The sequence below is a fragment of the Magallana gigas genome, chromosome 3, assembly GCF_963853765.1.
Source record: "Magallana gigas chromosome 3, xbMagGiga1.1, whole genome shotgun sequence".
Classification (NCBI taxonomy): domain Eukaryota; kingdom Metazoa; phylum Mollusca; class Bivalvia; order Ostreida; family Ostreidae; genus Magallana; species Magallana gigas.
Window position 1 is genome coordinate 60,096,287 of NC_088855.1, and position 23,609 is coordinate 60,119,895.

Genomic DNA, 23,609 nt, shown 5'->3' on the forward strand with positions numbered 1-23,609 from the left:
TATATATATATATATATATATATATATATATATATATATATATATATATATATATATATATATATATATATATATATATATATAAGAAGCACTAGCAAACAAACAACACTCGTTATCTAAAGTGTCGGATCAAAAGATACAAGGTTATAAGATGAAATATAAAAAAGCACTAAAAATAACCAACGACACGAACAATAAAGTAAAATATTGTCAAATTTTCGGGACAACCCGTCCCTTCTTCAGGACAACAAAATAAAAACTACATAAGAAAGAAGAAAAACATCTACAAAACTAGCACTAAAATAAACTAAATAATATATAAAAACTAGATAATGTTTAAACACCGGATCAAAACGTGGCAGCTACATCTTTATATTTAAGAATTCGAGCCCGAGAAAGAAAAATCCCGTCCGACGCAGCGGACGGTCTGTGAAGAAGTGCTGAAAGATAACGCGAACGAATTAACTTGCTAATTGGGGGTTGCTGTTAATTAAGTTGTACTAGTAAGATAATTCGTAGTGAAAGTTAATAGGGAAGATTGGCCCTGTAAAAGACCACATAAATAATCATGAATGTAAAAACTAATGGAAGTGAAATAAAGCAAAAAAAAACCAAAACCGATTAAGGAAATAGCTAATAATTTGAATAAGTAACATGATTAATAGTTTGTACATGGACCGAAAAAGATGAAGATGGTGATATTGCTACGAAAACAAATCAGTACTTAGTTGATGTTCATTTTGGTGAAGTCACTTAATTTGTTAATGCCGTCAGGGCGGAATGACTTCAGTCTATGCATCCAAAATTTTTCTTTATTTTTTCTCTCCGCATCTGTCCAGTTAGGGTTGTGATCAATGACCAAAACCATCATGTCCTCCCATTTGTGATCATCTAAATTAAAATGTTCCCCGACGGGTTCTTTAATTTTCTTAGTTTTGATGGTGGAACGATGATTATTGATGCGCCTGCGGAGGTCTCCTGTTTCCCCTACGTATTGTTTCTGACAAAATTTACAATTGATGAGATATACACAATTGTCCGAACGACAAGAAGTATTTGCGAAAATTTTGTAAGTACGGCCAGTAATGGGGCTAGAGAAGTCGTCTGCATCAGAGCTGTGTTTGCACAACAGACATCTGGTGTCAGAACAAGTTCTAAAGCCACCATTAGGCAGAGGGTTCTTTAGTTTGGTTCTTACCACCATGTCCTTAAGGTTTCTAGGGCGCTTGAAAGCTGCCATCGGGGGGTTTTTGAAAACAATTGTCTGTAGCACTTTAGCCTCAACTTTTGTGAAAAGTGCAGAATGTTTTACCAAAAATCACATGTTTGTTTCTTTGAAAGTTTATCTATTAGCGCTGTTTACAACGATGCGATTGGATCAGCTACTCGCAGTTGCAGCCAATCATTAAACGGATCTTGTCACCGAGTTTTTGCGGACCTAAAACCCCTGGCTAACGAAGACGTAAACAGGGTAAAACACGATTAAACTTTTACAGAAAGAAAAGTATTAAGCTCTTGGTGTGGCCTTAAACTCTACGTTTAGATTTATTAATGATGTTTTATCCATTAACAACTATCATTTTCACCCTTATGTTAACTCAATAAATCCCAGTGAGCTTGAAATAAAATATAACACAGATTCCAAAACATCTTTTTTCATATTTGGATATTTTACCAGAAAAAGACGTTAATAGTAACCAAATAAGAAAACTATCTGATAAACGTGATGCTTTTAGTTTTTCCATCGTCAACTTCCCTTACTTATGTAGCAATGTACCATCATCACCTGCTTATGGGGTTTATGTCTCTCAGCTTATTCGTTATGCCAGAGCCTGCTCTTCATACGAACAATTTATTAAACGAGGCATGTTACTTACAAACAAGTTTTTGGGACAAGATTATTAAGAACCTCGATTAAAATCATCTTTATGCAAGTTCAATGGTTCATGCAATGACCTTGTTAGCAAATACAATGCTTTTTAATGACAAATGATGACTGACGTTTTTTATACTTGCTAGACCATTATTTATACACCGGATTCACTACGGTTTCTTTCGTTTTTTATGATCTTGACACTGAGCAAACGGAGAATTCGACCGGTCGGCAGCGTATGCTTACTCCTCCTAGGCACCTGATTCCACCTCTATCTTTTAAGAGGTCTATGTTGCTCTGATTTAAATTTTTATGTCGCTTTGCGGATTTTTGAGATGGTTGACAGTTTGTAATTGTCATTTTAAATTTATATTCAACCAGCAAACGTTTGACTGATAGACAACGGGGAGGTGAAAAAATGACATAGATCTGTCTATCACAAATAGCTACCTTTCAGTTTACATAGTTTGACCAAATGTCCGATCTTCATTCTTAAGTAGCAGGAAAATAGAATTTTTTTTTTTACATATTCAGAATGCCCTGCTGGGAGGTTTGGCTTGAATTGTAGCAGCCCCTGCAAAACTAATTTTTATGGTCGACTCTGCTTGGCGAAGTGTGTGTGTTCAGTTGACCAATACTGTGACAACGTCAAGGGGTGTCTTAACAATTCAAGTTCTGGCCTTTCGATTACTAAACAAAACGTTTCTAATGTACCCGTTGATGTTGGTATGATATTGATTTTTTTTTAAAAACACAAATCATTTATCATTTGATTAAACTCATCATTGTGATTTACTTGATAGAATAAATGTCAATTTAATCATTTACTCAATACCATAAACGTGCTACAGACATAAGCCACTTTGCAACACTTAGCAATAAAAGATTAGTTGGTTTAATGTGATTTAGTCTTTTATCAATAGGAAAATGATACTTAAGTAAAACTTGAATTATAACTTTTTCTTTAGAAACACGTGAAATGCAACCCGTTATTTGCGTTATAGATAACGGTGATTTACACTTTTTCTACTTATCTCATGTTTCACATTTTAAAAAATCACTGATTTTTTTAAATTTTTCATATGTAAAAAAATATGTAGTAAAAAAATGAGATGCTAAATTTTTATTTACAATTAATTTCAGAGCATTACTTATTATTTTTGCTATAAACTTGTTTCAGATGTAAAATGTTTATTTTCCAAATTTTAAACTAATATCAAGTTTTACTCACTTCTTAGATTTTGCTTTACTGTTCATTATATTTTCTTCATGTGTCCTTTGGGTTTTTTTTTTTTTTTTTTTTTTTGCAGTTCTTTTTCTTGTGTTAATGATTTACTTTTCTCGTACTGTAGATTATGTTTTGCTATCAAAATGCTAAACGATTCTAATTTTTTACGATGATAATTATGTTTAGGGAACATCCAAGAAGACTTGGCATGGCGCAACACTGCATTCATTCTCGCTTGGGTTTTGTTGATATTTATTGCTATGATCGGTGCTCTTCAGATCAAATCCAGATTTGTATCGGGTTTTAATGGGAAAACTAAAGCTCGACACAGAACAGGCAATGAAAACGCATCAATTGTATATGAAACAGGTGGGATGTTAAACACAACTTTCACTGAAAAAAAGTGCATGTGGCTATACAAAAAAAATATATCTTAGATATATTGATTTCCATTAATGAGTGGAACTAAAGAATATCCAAACGTATCGTAAATAAAGTAAGTTTGAAATAAATGTTTTTTTTTCTGATTCTGATATAACACAAAAACAATTTTATTGGGTAAATACTCCAATGTAATTTACTTAGAATATACATGTATTCACTTACATTACATCATATATTCTTAGTAAAGTTTTCAAATAGATTTACACAAATATATAGATTAAACAATTTATTACATTTTATATGCAAAATGTAAATTAATGACGTTTCAATTTCCTGTTTTTTTAAAATCTCATTAATGTTCTTCACTTTCATCAAACTATGTTGCTTTTCAGACCAAACAAGCCGTGTTTCTGCATCTTTGAGTAGCAGAAGTTGTATCGGAGAGAATCAATTGTATGAGGAACCTGACTCCACATATCCGTACGACAATCTTTCACTCAGAGATCAAGGAATTGCTTTCTTCTTCCAATCAAACGTTATGCCAAACTCACCGAAAATAAAACATCTGGTTGAAATGCAGGCAGATTTTACCGGAACGTTAATGAGAGATCAAGTATATAGTTTGGCAAGTATGCCTGTCCACAAGAGAGATGACTGCATTGACGACATTGCACCTTAGATGAACTTTAGTTTAAACATCGTTCGTTTTGTTGATCTGATTCAATATATGTAATCATGAATTATGTTTCAATAATACCTATAATAATTGTAATAGTTTACACATCGTCTTACAATAATATTGTAAAACAATATAAAACAAGTGTGAGAATATTGAAAGTCTCGATTAAAACAACATTGTTGCTTATATCTCTGTTTATGTTTATATATGTACATATTTGTTGCTTGGCTGATGCTTTATTCTTGTATAGACTGTTGACTAATTAATATAAAAAAAACTGTAGTTTCTAAAGTTCAAAATAGCTATAAATACAGTAAATTTTATTTTATATGTTAACTAAGAGCGCAGCTTGCAACCAATATTCTCGGTGTTTCACAAATTTTCTTGTATTTAATGTAGCATACTCTCTTACAAAGTATTTATTTCCCTTTTTTCGTTCATTGTTTTACATTTACTCAAAATGTAGAAGAAATTAAACATCTGAACTTAACATAATTATACTGTCAAATACGTATAACATACCAAAGGTCACTCATTACCATCAAACACTTCCCGGCATGAGACTGCAAAGCATAGACTGCGCCACCAGTGGAGCAATACCAACCATTAATACGAGGGTTGATCCAAATGTAATGTCACAGATGCAATAAAATCGTGAAAAATCCGCCTAAAGTGACATAAATTCGTGCTTTAAGATATCTACCTAATTCAATTAAGACCTGAAAATGTTTATGCTTTGTGATTATTATTTCTGAAGATTGTGGTAGAATTTCGTAATTTAGTACTCTATATAAATTCGCCACCATGGTCTATTTTACATTTTTCTAAAATATTTTTTCTCATAAAGTAACTGATAAATCTTTTTGTTATCAATGAAGTAGTATATCAGATTATTTAATGTGCGATCAGTTTGTCAAGGTCTCTTCAATAAGTCATGAACGTCGCTTTATGATAAACCCATTGACGTAAGAACCCAGCCTTAATTTTCATTCAGAGCGTATGTGTTCTATCTAACTAATTTATTTATTAACATGACATATGCTTTTATCAGGTATTGGAACCACGTTTGAGGTACCATGTTCACTTATTCTCAATTTAAGGTTGATATATCGATTCCAGTACATTTTCCTGTGATTTCTATCCATCGAAGCAAAAAATGCATCGTATCACTATTCGAATGTCCAGCTGTTTTATCCCTTGATCTAGAGACAAATATTAAAAGGCATTGGGTAGATTTCCGAAATGGACAGTAACGGTTCCAATTTTTTTAAAACAGAAAAAATTAATAACATATCTGTTAAAAATATTGCGTTGTTTGGGGCATTTTCAAATATTTAAGCATGTAATTCATCCATATATACAAACCTTTAAAAAGACGTAAACTCATGTCGCGGCGATATCACGTATATATCATGCTTTAAAAATCAATATCTTGTTAAGTGTTCAACGAAATTTAATAAAAAAAAAAAATAATTCGAATTTAAGTTTTGATCTATGACCCAACATATAGTTATAGCACAGCCTATGTCTAGCTTGCTAAACTTTAAATGACAGTTTGACTTGAATCACTCAAAAATGCTAGCAGTGCATGATGCAATTGATCCAGGAAATATGCTTACATATACGTTTTCGGAAACCTGCATCTTATCTTTGCAAAATATGTAAATGTTGTCTTTATACGGAGAACAGAATACGGAGTACCTGATTCACTTCCCCTATACATGATTAGAAGAATATCCACTATGGACGTAACTATTCTGGTCCTTTCTATAGCACGCTGATTGATACCCCCTACTCCCACACCAATGAAGACGTCTCAGAATCTGTTACCCTAACCTTTGATGAATATTGAATTTATCATATTTCCTTGTCCGAATTATCACATAATTTATTATATTTTTTTCGTATGAAAAACTTGGTGGAAACCATTAGATTCTCTCAAAAATATATTTTCAAAAGAAGTGATACCTAGTTCTCTGAGTTCTCTCAAATTAAAATTCAAGCATCCTCAGGTAGGGTAGATTCCAAGTTGTGAAAATCATAGTCCCTGGGGGTAGGGTGGGGCCACAATTGGGTGATCAAGTTCTACATAGACATGTATAGAGTAAATCTTTAAAAATCTTCCTCTCAAAAACGTATAGACCAGAAAAGCTCAAATTAAAGTGGATGTATCCTCAGGTAGTGTAGATTCAAGTTTGTTCAAATCATAGTCCCTGGTGGTATGGTGGGGCCACAATAGGGGGAATGGATTTTTACATAGGAATATATAGAGAACATTTTTAAAAATCTTCTTCACAAAAACTATTAGGCCAGAAAAGCTCAAATTAAAATGGAAGCATCCTCAGGTAGTATAGATTCAAGTTTGTTCAAATCATGGTCCCTGTGGGTAGGATGGGGCCACAATAAGGGGATCAAGTTTTACATAGGAATATATTGAGAACATCTTTAAAAATCTTCTTCTCAAAAACTATTAGGCCAGAAAAGCTCAAATTAAAATGGAAGAATTCTCAGGTAGTGTAGAATCAAGTTTGTTCAAATCATGGTCTCCAGGGGAAGGGTGGGGCAACAATTGGGGGATCAAGTTTTACATAGGCATGTATAGAGTAAATCTTTAAAAATATTCTTCTCAAAAACTATTAGGCCAGAAAAACTCAAATTAGAGTGGATGCATCCTCAGGTAGTGTAGATTCAAGTTTGTTCAAATCATGGTCTCTGTGGGTAGGGTGGGGCCACAATAGGGTGATCATGTTTTACATGGTAATATATAGAGAACATCTTTAAAAATCTTCTTTTCAAAAACTTTTAGGGCAGGAATTTCAAAGCTCAAATTTGAGTGGAAGCATCCTCAGATAGTATAGATTTAAGTTTGTTCAAATCATGGTCCCGGGGGTAGGGTGGGGCCACAATTAAGGGATACATTTTTATACAGGAATATATAGAGAAAATCTTTTTTAAAAATTCTTTTAAAAACTATAGGCCAAGAAAGCTCAAATTGGCGTGTAACCATCCTTATATAATGTAGATTCAAGCTTGTTCAAATCATGGTCCCTGGGGGTAGCGTTGGGCCACAATGGGGGATAAATTTTTATATATCGGGAAAATATTTAAAAATCTTCTTCTCAAAACTATTGGAGTGGAAGCATCCCCAGATCGTATAGATTCAAGTTTCTTTAAATAATAGTCCAGGGGTATGGTGAGGCCACAATGGGGGATGAATTTTTACACAGGAATATATAGAGAAAATCTTTAAAAATCTTCTTTTAACGACTATTTTGCCAGAAAAAGCTTAAACTTGTGTAGAGGCATCATCGTGTAGTGTAAATTCAAGTTTGCAAAATCACAGTCGCTATTGATAGGGCGGGGCCGTGATGGCGGTTTGAATTTTTACATAGGAATATATAGAGAAAATCTTTAAAAATATTCTGGGAAAGTGTTCGGTCCAAAACTCAGGACGTGTGAAAGCATAGGTTATGCAGATTTAAGTTTGATGAAACCATGATTCCCTAGAGAAAAGTGGGGCCACGAAATAGGGGGGGGGGGGGTATAAAGGAATAGAGAAAAATCTTCTTACAGATACAACAACAAAAAGGGCTAGGTATTTTCCAAAAAAAAAAGGTGGAAACAAATTGGCAGATTTTCAATTTTTTTTAGCAGGATCTATTGATACTGTAATGCTAATTTGATCAGAATTAAGGCAATTGTTGCTCAGGTAAGCGATGTAGCCCCTGGGTCTCTTTTTTTAAATTCTACCTTCATTTAAAATTATCATTGATTTTAATAACTTAATACATTATTACACTCAGTCTTGTCAGGCTCACGTCCAATAACATATACCCATTGCAGTAGCTGTGAATCAAATTTCAAAAAAGTTAAACTACATGTATATTAGAAGAACAACTGTTGTAAATTAAATGGCAATAACTGATATCAGGAACAACCACGGCAGGTGTCCTTATTATGGATCAATCGTAAATGTTAGATATATATTTAATTACACTAACATGTTAAAGTATTTTAATGGACCAATCGAATAAGTACCATTACTACAGCTGTACGGAATAACAAGTTTTGTAAGTAATCAATTCAAATGATTATATTTCTTCATGTTTATTGTTTCTAATTTCTGGTTTTTGAAAATTGTTTGAAATGCCTACAATATAAAAGGTATCAGATGTGGCGGAAATTATTTAGTTTGCCTGGGTTGTGTTATCTGTCTGAACAATGTTGACATATTATGTATCTTTGAGTGGTATTACATTTATTTTGTTTGTCTTAATTCAGTCAGGATGCTTTGTGTTTTGTTCCGAATGCAACAGGTTTGTATGAATACACGTATTGTTATCTTCCATGGTATATTAATTTTTAAGCCTCAAATCATAGTTATATTGCCCCTTTGTTTACTGCTGTTTTGAAGCAAACAGTTAAAGTGATTAATGATAGACCCTTTTCCAATTATTTTATTATTTTACATGCTCTTTATATGCTTCTTTAAAAACTATCATTGGGCAAAATATTTTTTCATTGCAACTTTAACTTCATTCTATTCTTTTTTGCCTAAAACATGGCAATGCTTTATAAATGATTATTTGTATTAAAGAAACAAGAATCGCTGTTGCGCAAACTACTATCGATCGAGTTTAAATGAACAATGCAAAGGTAATGAAATGCATTAGTTAAGTATTTTTACATTTCTGTTTGCATGCTATAATTTTGTTTTCTGACTATATACTGGCAATAAGATTTATCTATTGTATATTAATAAATATTTTAGAATGTCCGGCAGGAACATTTGGCTTGAACTGTAGTAGAATTTGTGGGGACAATTACTATGGACGATTGTGTAAGATGGAGTGTAACTGCATTGATGGTCAATATTGTGATCCAGTCCACGGATGTCTAAACAATCATAGCGACACAACCGAAAGAGAATCCATCGCTAAAGACTCAATAGCAGGTACTTAGGTTCCAAGGATTCTGTGAATAGCAAGTAATGGTTGCTCGAAATTTCAAGTTTGTATCTAGCAAAAGTAAAACAAATAAAAATGGAATTCATCAAGAAATATTTTCTTATTTATGAATTATACTAAGTTAAACCGAGTCTTATATCCTTCAGCATTCTGAATTCGGTGCATGCCTATCAATAAACGTATCTGTAAAATCTACTTTTTATTTTCGATATGATTTATCTATATTTCTATTGAATATCATTTAGTTTTGTAATTTTTGCTAGTATTTTATATTTTTCATATTGCAGATCAGGGAATTGCAAAGTCATTAGAATGTAAAAGGTTTGACAAAGTATACCTTGATAACTCTCTCCCTCTCTCCCTCTCTCTCTCTCTCTTGTTGTCAAAAGAGGAGAAACTAACATATAATTCCGTCGTATTCTAGAAAACAAATAATATATCACTAGTAATGAACATCTTTTACACTCATTATACCAACTATCAGAAGAAAAACATTATTGAAAATTATATATAATGTAAATTTAATTTCTTTTTCTAACGAATTTCTTTTTCTAACGAATTCTAAATTCTTTTAAAAAGAAAAGAAAAATAGACTTATTAAATGAAGACAATGTTAATTTTAGTGATACTAAAACACCTTTTCTTTAAGGATTAATATGTTCGATTTGAAAAATTTAATCAATATAGAACTTCGATTTTATTTCTACTCTTTTTTTTTTATAATTATTAATACCATTCTTTGTTTTGCTTCGTGTTAATATGATTTGCGGAGTAAAAAGTTCCCTAATGAAAGGAGCATAAAACACAATCTTGTTACTAAGAGGGTCGCGCTATGCAAGCTTTTGTAACATTCAAACTATGAATATTTCTACATTAACGGATATAAATGATTCAAAAAACACAATTTTAGATCATCTTGTTAAATATCTTCTATTGCAAACCAGACAGATAATTTTTTTTTGATATTTCAGTGATAAAGTTCGGTGCTGTCCAAATTACTACAAAGTAAATGGCAATTGTACAGGTAAAACAATGCATTTATATAACTATATGATTTTTATAATTCCATATAATACAATCTAGTTTTCATCCAGAACTAATGTGAATTTACACACATTAGAATCGCCTTCTAGAGGCAAATAAAACGAATACTGAATCGTTTTAAGTAATTATGTGTTTTATTTATTTCTTCATCAAGAATGTCCGACAGGAACATTTGGCTTGAACTGTAGCTCCACGTGTCCATCAAATTACCACGGTGTCTTTTGTAAGGAAGAATGCCATTGTACCGATGGCCAATATTGTGACTCAATCAATGGATGTATACAAAACGCAGGTATGTTAAAGCTTGTCGATTGGTTTTACAGCGATATATATGGAAATTCACTAGTATCCTGTCTGTACTTCACACGATAAGACGTCATAATTAACTTTGATGCTACGATCTGCATTCTTTGGATAGTTCTCAAGGAATGTATTGTAACGTCATAAATGAAATTTATTGAAGATTAATAAGACCGCTTGTTTTCATTACAATGATGCTAGTGTTACTAGTGTTCAAAATGATCAGTATTGAAAATCAAATAAATAGCAGTTTTAAAGCTTCGTATTAGGTAAATGACTGATTAAAAACTAATGGTTTGGAGACTTTTCCTGCTACGTATACGTAAAATAATAAATGGAGATATATATATATATATATATATATATATATATATATATATATATATATATATATATATATATATATATATATATATATATATATATATATATATATATGTGCAAGTAAAAAAAAAGCGCAATTTTTATATCTTTAGCATGAAGTTTGAAGAGAAAATTACTATCAATGCGATTTGTGCTAAGGAAAACCAATTGACCCAATGTTAATTTTGATGTTTGAAACTGTTTTAAGATATTTGAAATAAACGGAATATTTACATAAAATTAAAAGATGCTTGAGTTTATGATAGACAGCATCTATCTAGTTTTTGGAAATCAAGTCTTCCAACAATATGTTGGAATTGAGTACCAATTGTGCCCAAATGTTAGTAATATATCCCAGTGAACTTGAAATATGTATCATATTTTGATATTTTACTGGAAATTGTAACCTAACAACAAAACTTTATGACAGACGCGATGACTTCAATTTTTCTATAGTCAATTTTCATTTTTTATCTAGCAATATACATTCTTCACCTGCATATGGTGTTTTTGTCTCTTAGATAATTCGATACATAGGGGCAAGTTCTTCGTATGAACAGTTTCTACGGCGACGCACGCTACTGACAAACAAGTTGATAAAACAGGACTATCAACAGTCTCATTTGAAGTCATCTTTTCGTAAGTTCTATGGTCTATACAACGACCTTGTCAGCAAATACAATCTTCCACGGGTCGCATGCTGACTGTCGTTTTTCACATTAGTTGTTAGACCATAATTAATCACCTAATTTACGGACTTTTCCAATTTTTCCCCAATAACGACAAAAAGCACACGGCGGGTGTGACCGGTCAGTAGAGGATGCTCACTCCTCCTTGGCACCTGATCCTATCTCTATCTATTTGGAGGTCCGTGTTGCTCTGCTTTCAATTTGTATTTCGTTTTATGGATTTTTGAGATGGTTCGCAGTTTGTCATTTTTTCATAAAACCTTAGCAGGAACTTCAAAATACATGCCTTATCAAAGGTTCTTTTTTTTAAAAATAATTTTGATTAATTGTCATTAATCACTTGCGCCGATGTGATTGATAAAGAGCATATGTCGTGTTAGGATACGTGCGTAACGTGATTAAGAAGTTCATATAACAAGATAGCATCAACTACAGTGTTGGATATCGCTATTATTTTATGTAATAGAGACTTTAAAAAATTGCTCAGTTAAAGTATCTTTTTTGATAATGTAAACAGGACCGTTTTCAGACATTATTTTAGCTTCGGACATCCTTAATGTAGCTGCAAACAAGCGTTACACCCAAAAAATGGAAACAGTCACCCAAATTATGAATGCAGTAATACTTCAATATGAACTTTCAGTACTTTCAATTGTATAAATGGACTGGTAACAAAATAGCAACAATGATCAGTGTCGATAAATGACAGGTTCAAACATTTTTCTTTAAAAAAGTATTTATCTATATTTATCCGACGGACGTTAGTGTACAGGTATCGCTAACATTTATTCTATTTTCGCATGTTTTCTAAATGGTAAGTAAATTTTGATTTGTTTGATTTACCTTGTAGAAAAAAAAGAAATATAAAATGGTAATAAATAAGTTTTGTGTCTCCTATTACCCAACTTTGACATAAAACAATAAAGCATCTAATAGTACAATCAATTTTTGATACTTTAAAGGCGACAGACCTCATTCGATTTGCGCATTTATGTTATGCACCTTAAATAAAATGTTGTAAATATCAGATTTTCAATATTTCATCACAATCACAATTACTAAATGAAACTTTATATAGCTTTTCTACGTCATCAATACACACTTTATAATGTACATGAAGTGTCTGACTTTTCAATGCTTAAAACGTCAAAATACGATTTTTAATTTTATTTCTCATTCATATTTTTGCAGGTAATGTCAACAATTCAATTTTTTCATACATAGTTTGATTAATAATGGTTTGAATTCTGCCAGATAACTCTTCATTTATATTTTGCATTCTACACTAATATAGTTAAATCGTTTCTGTGCTTAAGTTTTGACATATGTTGGCATTAAAAAAATGGAGAGCACACGCTAATCATAAAGGTTGGCTTCATAAATCAACTTTGAAATGATGTACATAAACCTTTTTTTTCTATAATAAAGGAAAATTACGACACACCTCAATTTTACAAGTTCCCTTGTGAATACAATGTCGATGACAATTTTAAACGATGTTTATCAAAATTCATTATTTAAGTAAATCATTTTAACTTTTAGAGAAAATCTATAGCAGAATGTTTTCAACATTTTTAGTATCTTTCACTATAACAAAGTCCTCATCATGTTCAAGTGAAAATAAAATGTAAAACAAACAATTTTTGAAATGGTCTCAACAAAATATAAAATGCGATTTTAACATTATTTTTTTCTGGTTTTTGTTCCAGTTTTAGTAACTCTACCTCAAATACAATTTTCATGGATATCACGTTTGTAAAATTGAATTAGGTCCGTTGTTCCTTATTTACCAACAGAGAAATACTAATTTGCTTCATTTTACTTTTACCATATTTACTTTTTTATAAAAGAAATAAGTCCTGATACGATGCACTTTAACTGTTATTACCGTTATCTGCTTTGAGTCCATTTCATAACCAAAGTTATGTTTTACATTGCAGTATATTCACCTTCTTCCAAAGTCCTTACTACAACACCAATTTTTGAAGACATGCATGTGTGGAAAAATATGACATTTGCCTTCACTGGGTCCATTTTAACTGCACTCGCTGTGGCAGCGATAATGTGTTTAAGATCCAGGTATTAATTATTATAAAGTGTTTGCAAAAAGCAATTAGCATTATAAGAAAGCAAAATGTATTTTGCTGTTTTAGATTCAAAGAGAATCAAAGACATCAGTCAATAAGAAGCCATGGGGAAGACCAGGCAGATCTAACTGGTGAATATAAAATAAATAAAAACATATCATGAATTCAAATACATTTTACAGCATAAATACCAAATGTCCTTTTTCAGCTCCTAAACAGGAACACGGAGAGGCAAATTTTGAAAACATCAATCTTGATCAGGAACATGCAAATGAAGAAACGTCAGACAATATGGACAACTTATATGACGATTTAAGGTCATCCAAAATTTTAGATACGTATAGCAATGTTACAAAGAAAAATAGTTTTGCCACATGTAGCACCAAAAATGAATCTCCGAATGAAGATCATTATGATTCAAACAATGAGTTCTTTATTGAAAGTCTGATGATGTATACAAACTCGAATGAAGAAGCCAATGCCAAAGATGAATCGGTACCAAATTATGAACAATTTCAAATGCCCTTCCAATACAGCATACTCTCTTTGAAGAGAAACCCTGACCCATCTGCTACAGAATTATATGGTAAGACCGAATATAATAATGCCGATGCATATGACCTTGTCAATGTGTATGAAAACAGTAGAAGTAGTTCCTCAAGTAACAGCCAGTCAGAGATGGAAACATTGTTAACCATCTTAAAAACGGAAAATGAGAAAGATGAACATAATGATGATGTTTACAGTCTCTGACATATAAATACCATTATTCTGGTTTGCTTCTCCTTTTTCTCTAACTATGATTCTTTAAATATGATCATGTTAATGAAATAGTAAATGTATATTAAATCATTGGGTTTTTTTAACATGTATGATATTTTCTTGAGCATTTAATACAATCGTTAAGTTATTACTGTCAATACCGAAATGAAGAAAGTAACATGCTATGTATGATAATTATATACATGACAATTTTGAAAATTTAAGATTTGAAAATTTGCTTTGGGGTATTTTTAATTGTTTGAAACTACAGTGTAATATGAAGCTGAAAAAAAAAAACAGTTGTTTGATGTCTAACAACGTAAGTGGTTGCTTGGATGTGTTTCTTTCAGAATAAACATCCTGATAATCAAGAAGGGGCATACTGGAAGTATCAAGAGTTTTATGTTCGGATCTTTTCATCTTGTATAAGAGATATGAATTATGCTTGTTTACGACTTTTTGATTTTTAAGGTGGAATAACACATCATCACAAAACGGCTGAACGCTTATCGAAACAATATTTCGTTTTATTAAAAGGATTTTATGGACTAAAACATGTAACTTACACAATAGACGAGTGGATAAAGTGTCGGATTTTTTATCCGCACATCCCGAGTTCGAATTCCGCAGAGGCTTTTGTTGCTACTTACTGGAATAATTATTTTAGATATTCATTTTTATCTCAAAACTACAAATTCTCCGCTATTTGACATGTATACAGTTTATTTATTATTATATCTTTCATTATCAAACAGTTCCTGTTAATTTGAGTGACTTTCTCCAGGTGTGTTATTCCACCGTAATAGTTTTTTTTAGAAAGTATATCGCTCACCTGTTTTCATGGAGTTTGGATATGTGAAAACTCTCGTCAAACTAGATGTACATTACGATAAACTGTAAAAGGCATATTCGATCAGCTTAAACATGTCATTATAGTATATTTATTTAATTCATTTCTCAAAGTATTCACAAATGAAAAATGGCAATAATAAACCGTCAGCCATCTCAAAAAATCCATAAAACGAAAGACAGATTCAATGCAGAGCAACACGGACCTCCACAAAGATAGAAGAAGGATCAGGTGGGATATCTAGGAGGAGTGAGCATCCTCTGCTGACCGATCACAACCACTGTGTGCTCTTTGTCGTAATCGGGAACAACAGACAATTAGGTGATTAATTATGGTCTAACAATTAGTATGAAAAACATCAGTCTGCATGCGACCCAGTGGAAGATTGTATTTTCTGACAAGGCCGTTGTATCGAATAGAACTTACAAATGACCTCAAACGAGACTACTGATACTCCCATAAACAACATTCATACATTTTTTACAAAACACATATAATTTTGTATCATGCTTTACCCTTCCTTCTAACGAGCTAGCTGTACGAGAAAAAATACATTTTTTGTCGACGTTTGTCGTGTTTATTTCTTTTAATATTCTTAAGATAGATATTTTTGGGTTTTTGCAGCATAATAGTATTGTAAAACTAAACTCCATATTACAAAAATAAGTCCCTATATTTATGCGCAAACCACGTTGTGTACTTCATGAATATCTCACACAAGTCCTGAAGTGGTAAAAAAAATAGCAAAATAAAAACTTAAGCTTAAACTCAATTATCACTATTCTTGTCCTGTATTATAATTTATTATTTTGAATTTTTTTCGAGTTTTTTTTATTTTGGTCTTAATGAAGTTGGAAGCAATTGAAATTTACACGGTGAGCTCTTTAAAAATTACTTAAAAATATATCTGGTGAAGCTCGGTTCATCACTTTGTTTTCGAATATGATTGAATCATCCATGATACAATTCCTATCGCTGGATTTTGTTAAAAATAATTTTGATTAAATAAATGAATAACCCTCAATAAATCTTCCCAGTTCGTTGTATTGTATTTATTGTGTAGCTAAATCACCCTCCAGTCATAAGTGTTATTTAAAGTTTACTTTAATGAAAACATTCAAAGCAGAGCAACATGGACCTCCAAATAGATAGAGGTAGGATCAGGTGTTAGCAACAGTGAGTTAACAACATTTGCCTGATTTTTTTATTTATTTGTTTTAGCGGATCAGTTTTCTACAATGAAAATATAATTCCAGCTCATTTATACAAATCCCTTGATCTCATTGACGTGCTTATAAAGCAAACTATTGATAATATTATGCATTTTTTTATTTCGTGTACATACATTATTAATCAAAGCAAGTGTTTTCTTATAATCCTTCGTGAGCAAAATGCATTAACAAAGTAATCTTATCCGATTTCACAAAATATACGCATAAAGTTATCAAATACTCTATATAGTTTTCCAACAATGACGTTAAGTAGTATACGTAGCTGTGATTGTATTGTTGCAAAAATCAAATAATATTGTAATCACTTATTTATTTTATTTTTTATTTCAGCAATATTTGTCAATATCAATATCAATGATAACCTCCTCTTTAAATTAAATTTGAAAATTTGGAAAAAAGTTATCATTAAGAACGATTTGGCATACAAGAGCACACTGTGTCCCATTCATGAAATTTTTATGAACAACAAAATAACAAACTCTCAATTATCTCAAAAAATCAATAAAACGCAATACAAATTCAAAGCAGAGCAACATGTAACATTCTGCTAAAATGTCTAAAAGCAATATGAGCTGCAATTTTCATGTTGTTTTTTTTTACGAAAATGTAATTTTGTTTTTTACTAAAATGATAAAAACATCATGGTTTTTTAAATTGAAGTCGTTGAAATGCCTTAATTGAAGCAAAAATGAATTATTGACGTCCTGTACAAAACTTGATTTACTATATATTCCTTAAAAGAGAAATCTTTCTTCAGACAATAATGGTCTTATTTATCATTAAAGTTTAAGCTATATGCAGACTTCATATACTAGCAGTTTTTTGGTTTTTTTGCGGCAAAATAAAACTGGGATACTACTGAAAATGTTGAGTTTTTAAGAGTATAGGTTTAAATGATAAACTTATTTTCATCAAGTTTTCAATTGTTGAATTTTAAAATTTATGTATCCACGAACAGTGTTTTCACTTTACTCAAATAACGTGATCTGTCCAAAGAGGAAGTGATAAATGAATGCCACAAATGTTTGATGTGCGACAAATAAGATGATTTATTTGTCTTCAGTTAATTTTTTTGTTTTTAAATAATTTCTTATATAGCTTATGATAGATTTGTATTTAATTTCGAAAAATTTAGACAATATATAACAGGAAAGAATCATTAATCTTGTGCATATTGCCATTTATTATACTCTTATACATATTGCATATGGCTTTCCGAACATAAAAATATAGAATATTAAATGAAACAATATGATAAAAACATGAAAAATATTTCTCTCTTTAGGAGTTGCAAATATACGCAAAAACAGATATTTCATTATTCAATGAATACTTTTTTCCAACTTCAATAAAAATGTAAAGTGCTTCATTAGGGGATCATTTGTTTAACGACCTCCACCTAGTGTATTGCGATGTCGATAATTGGGAAAGGAAATAGGTAAAACAAAACAAAAGCCGTCTTTACTCCTCATTGCTGGCAGGCAAATATTATTAACGGCGAAATGGTCGAATGGGAAAATGACAATAACAAACTGTCAACCATCTCAAATATCCATAAAAAGAAAGACAAATTCAAGGCAGAGCAACACGGACTTCTAAAAAGATAGAGGTAGGATCAGGTGAGATATCTAGGAGGAGTGAGCATCCTCTGCTGACTGGTCACAAACACAGTGTGCTTTTTGTTGTAATTGGGGGAAAAATGGAAAAGTCCGTAGACAACCAGGCGTCAATTTGGGTCTAAAAATTGGTATGAAAAACGTCAGTCAGCTTGGACCTGGTGGGAAATTGTATTTACTGACAAAGTCGTTGTTTTGACCATAGACTTTTAGAAACTGTTCATACGAAGAGCATGCCCTTGTGTATCAAATTAACCGACAGACAAAAACACCATATGCAGGTGATAAAGATATATTGCTACATAAGTAAGGAATGTTGACTATAGAAAAATTGAAGTCATAGCGTTTTTCATAAAGTGTTGTTGTTAGGTTACCACGAATGTCCATTTCCAGTAATATATCCAAATATGAAACATATGACTTAGACTCAGTGGTATCTTTTATTTCAAGTTCTCTGAGATATATCGAGTAGACGTAAGTATGGAAATAACAATTGTTGATTGATATTTCGTCGTCAATATACCTAATGGTTGAGTTGAAGGCCACACGAGTGATTTAGTTTTCCACGTACAAGTTTTTTAATAAATTCTGGTTCATAAGAATACAAAAATAGATCTGCTAACAATAAGGCACTATTGGTACGATGGGAATTCCAACAGATTGTTTGAAAACTTGATTTCCAATCACTGCATAGATGTTGTCTATCAGAAACTAAAATGAAACATATTAGGACATACTGGTAGCTGGTTCTGTTTTGTTTACGAATAAGTGACCATTTTTAGAACAAATTAAGTTTCAAATCATACATATTTTGTTGATCTTATTATAAATAAATCTCAATCCGATCTAGATAAACATAGTTCCTCAATATAATTGCATAATTTATCAATGTGCAATTCAAGGAAATAATTTTAGTACATCATTTATGTACACAATTTCCTTGTATGTATCATAAATATCCATGTTATTTGTTTTACCCCTTCAGTAAAACAAAAAAAAAAACCCAGAATTGTATCTATTGAACGTTAGATGTTTTATCTATGTAACATTTCAATACATGGCTTGTGCATTATGTTTTGAATGTAACAGGTAGGGAGTTTTCTGTGACAATCTCTCGCAATTTTGTTTCTACTTTGTCCTCTGTCTGTCTCTCTCTCTCTGTCTGTCTGTCTCTCTCTCACTCTCTCTCTCTCTCTCTCTCTCTCTCTCTCTCTCTTTTTATCTATCATAATAAAACAATTATAGCCTTTTGATATCAGTCAATACATGGTTTAATAGACCTGATAAAAGTATATCAACCTCGAACTTCGTCCTCGGTAAATATACTATATCATCTGGTCGATTAATCCATGTATTGACCTCATCAAAGAAACATCATTATTTGGTATTGAATGTCTGAAATATATTTTTATTTCCAGTGACAACCACAAAGGTTATGAGTGTTGTCCCAATTATCACAAAGTCAATGGTAACTGTACAGGTAACAAATTGGACAGTTTTATGAGTTTTATCTATATTTATTATAATATTCATGTCATATTTTGCATTATAGCGCTCTGTTAGAAATACTTTACTAGTTTTTTTAACACATACAAATTTATTATAGACAATATGTTTCTTAATAATACTTTTTCAAACAATAGATGACACAACCTATATAAACGTAGGTAAATCAAAATTCTCCTGATGTTAATTACATTTTGTATTCAACCAAGAATGTCCAGCTGGAACTTTTGGTCTGAACTGTTCTGCTGGATGTCCAGAGAACTACTATGGTCAGTTTTGTAAGAAAGAGTGTTTTTGTCGTCAACAATATTGTAACCCGGCCGATGGCTGTAATTTTAAAAACGTCACAGCCAATGGGTAAGCTATAAAACTAGTTGTAACTGTATTGCTATTCCTAACTTTTTATTTTCATTAATTATCAGATTTAAAGTTATTTAGATGTATTTTATCCCGAGATGTTACCGGTAATGACGACATTTTATATGTATAAAGGAGTAAAAAAAAAATTCTTTAAATTCAATTTAAGTTATGTTCAACTCAATAAACCTCATCTTAAGGCTGTTATCTATTTTATTTATTCAGAGACGAATTTCCATGTATTCAAAACTACTACATCTCAAATAGTCAGTGTAGAGGTTAGTATAAAGATGCAAATCAAAATTCTGTATATCCTCATACATAAAAGACGCAAAACTATGCAATTCATTTTTTCAGTGAAGTTCACCATAGTAACATGTGCTCATATAGTTCAGTTTTTAACATGTAACTAACTTAATTTTATTAGAATGTCCGAATGGAACATTTGAGGTGAACTGTAGTCAGACATGCCAAAAAAAATTATTCGGTCGTTTATGTACGATACCTTGCAACTGCTTTGATTACCAATATTGTGACCCAGTCAAAGGCTGTATTCCAAATAGTAATGGCACAGACAATGGGGAGATGATTGATACAGGATTAACTACGGTTGCAACAGAAGTAACTACGGTTGTCACAGAAATAACGAAGGTTGCTACAGAAATAACTAAAGGTTAATTAATACTTGAATATATACGAATTGAAAAAAAAACAATACATTTCCTCATTATTGATTAAACCTTTTATGTTCTGTTTTGAATTTATGAATCGAATGGGAGTTCAGATATAAAGTGTACAAAGACAACTCCGACGAACTTCTTTGGTCAATTGTGTCAGACTGAGTGTATTTGTTCAATTGACCAATTCTGTGACATTGTTGACGGATGTCTACAAAAAAAAGGAACACAATGGACGAAAATTCAGTCACATTAAAGACAACAACTGGTTACAACATTTTTTTCATATAAAACTAAGAATTGTGAAGTTTTTTTTCTTAGAAACTTAAATACAGCATGTTTATTTTTAAATAAATCATCCCAAATAAAATAAACTAGGACCACTTGTAAAAAATATATTGCTATATAGCAAATCTTATCATTCAATGATAACTGCTCATATCTAAAAGAAAAGGTTTCTAGTAAGGATTTTACAAATAATGACTAATTTCCAATTAGGAGTAATTAAGTTATATATTTCATCAATATGTTTAGCAACGTCTTTCATAGCAACAACAATATCATCATGAATTTTACTAAATAAGCAAATAATCATAAACCAATTTTCTATAAATTGTAATATAATCATGGTGTTAAATTTTGTTAGCAAATCTTAACAAGGGCGCATATATATGATATTTATACACATTTGAAAAACCACAAAAATGCAAAATTTGTCAAATACAGGGAAAAATAAGAAGCAACTAGGTACAAAAAAATTCCTTTGACAAGATTCCATTGTGTTTACAATGCACAGAAGATTTCTAATTTTCTGATCAGACATCTATTTTCACATGTGTTTGTTTGTTGTTCTTGATTCAAAATCAAATGATTTTTAACACCTTTAACGTACTTCCGGGTAGAACAACAGTATCGTTGCACGAGTTTCATGATTATTGAAACTAAATTGTTCACATGAAAAATAACACTTAATAAATTCAGTTTTTTTTTCATAAGAACAGAAAAAGAAAACATATTTTTTCCTGCTGCAATAAAAAAGCACATTTTTTAATATTTCTTTTCACTTGACGTTATCATTATTATAATACAAAACCTCTTTTCTTAAAAATAATTCCTGGTGTCCAGTTATTTTTTGTAACTATAAAAGCTTAATTTCATTATACACAGCGCACAACAAAAATAATATCAGATTATTAAGCTTTTCAATAAAATTAATCATTTATTATTTTTGTTCAAAAAAATAACACATTTATAAAAGTTAAAAGTTGAGCAAAGTATTTTTTCCTTTTTTTAATGTTTTGCTTTTTCTATTTGCAGAGATCATTGTATTGATATGTCATAACGTTTTTTATATCCTGTATAAATAAACGGATTTCTTTGACAGCAACCCGTCAATGGACGTCCAAGTGGAAAAAAATTTCGTTTGCTTTGATCGGAGCTGTTTTCGTTGTTTTAGTTGTTGCCGGAGTATTTTATTTAAGATCAAGGTATTTTTTATGTCAAGTTAAAAGTCTGTATTCAAAATGCTTTATGATCAGTCTCTGTTCTACCTAGGTGAGTAACTACAAGTTTGCTTTTATTTTAATACATTGAAAACATTTAAAAAACATTGGTCGTTTTTGCATACAGAGGAAGACCATGGGGAAGCTTCTTGTAAATAAAACACTATTTCGTTAAGCATTATTTTTCAAAGAAAACAATTGATACAGTTATATTTGGTGTTATTGCAATCTTAACTTATTTCAGTAGCCGGTGAAAACATTGAAGTTGTAAATCTTGGAATCCCTACTCATTCCATACAAGGACATGCCTCTGAAGAGAGGAGAGAAGCATTAAGTAACGTATATGACGATTTGAGATTATCTCAAATGATGGAAATAAATACAGTCTCTGGTACAGATGCTTATCATTTTGCGGCATGCAGTGAAGAGACCTTAAATGAGGAAACATTTGGTACGTACTATGAAACCCTTTCAAAACGACATTATATCAATTCATATACGGAGACAAGCGGTGAGGAAGAAACGGCAAACAACTATGAACATTTCCAAATACCAACAGAATACAGCATTTTGTCCTTAAAGAAAAACATTGACCCGTCTGTCATAGAGCTGTATGGTCAGCGCGAGAGGGGCAATGACGGAGCGTATGACGTCATAGTTGGACAATTTCACAATGCCAGTGAAAGAAGTGAAAACAGTCAATCAGAATCAGAATCGGAGACTTGTTTACCATTTACAAATATACAAGACTAAAGATTTTGATAACTGATCGGTATCACCACATTCCTTTTTAGCTCACCTGAGCTGAAAGCTCAAGTGAGCTATTCTGATCACTTTTTGTCCGTCGTCCGTCCGTCCGTCCGTCTGTCCGTCCGTCTGTCCGTCTGTCTGTCCGTCTGTAAACTTTTTACATTTTGAACTTCTTCTCTAAAACCGCTTATCCAATTTCAACCAAATTTGGCACAAAGCATCCTTATGGGAGGGCGAATATAAATTGCAGAAATAAAAGTCAGATCTGTATTCAAAGCGGAGAAAACCTTGAAACTGTAAAAAAAGGGGGGTGCATTTTAAAAAATCTTCTTCTCAAGAACTACTGATTCCAATTCAACGTTGTTTAGCATAAATTATCCTTATGGGAAGGAAAATATAAATTGCAAAAATTAAGGTCTAATTATGTTTCAAATCTGAGTTATTACGAAAATAATAATAAAGGAAAGGCGTGTTTCAATCAGTTTAATAGCTTCGGATTCGGCATTCGGTAAAATGGGTAGACAAGACTTGGCCTGGGCAAAACAAAAGATTGGCAGTTATTAATCTGCCAATCTCATTAAAATTTCAGGATATTTGATGGACCAGTATATTTGTATTTGCTGTAAATATTGCTGCAAAATAATGCGTATTTGGAATTGACGATTGCCGATCTGCCCCGGCTTTTATTTTGCCACGGCCCAGGTTTGCGTACCCATTTTACCAAGACTCGTATTCCATACATC

General features: G+C 31.6%; 3 protein-coding genes across 3 annotated transcripts in view; all 3 read left to right on the top strand.

The window, feature by feature from the left end:
* LOC105334433 (uncharacterized) overlaps positions 1 to 23,609 on the top strand; it is a 131,134-nt gene that overhangs the window by 38,983 nt on the left and 68,542 nt on the right. The window lies entirely within an intron of this gene.
* LOC117692990 (protein draper-like) lies at positions 8,360 to 11,542 on the top strand. The gene is made up of 8 exons (XM_066077671.1): positions 8,360 to 8,480; positions 8,762 to 8,820; positions 8,936 to 9,118; positions 9,419 to 9,452; positions 10,103 to 10,155; positions 10,330 to 10,467; positions 11,105 to 11,178; positions 11,360 to 11,542. The coding sequence occupies exons 1-8, from the start codon at positions 8,386 to 8,388 to the stop codon at positions 11,540 to 11,542; spliced, it is 819 nt and encodes a 272-aa protein (XP_065933743.1). The 5' UTR covers positions 8,360 to 8,385.
* LOC117692989 (uncharacterized) lies at positions 13,412 to 14,443 on the top strand. Its single transcript, XM_034482789.2, has 3 exons — positions 13,412 to 13,606; positions 13,681 to 13,745; positions 13,823 to 14,443. The coding sequence occupies exons 1-3, from the start codon at positions 13,452 to 13,454 to the stop codon at positions 14,365 to 14,367; spliced, it is 765 nt and encodes a 254-aa protein (XP_034338680.2). The 5' UTR covers positions 13,412 to 13,451; the 3' UTR covers positions 14,368 to 14,443.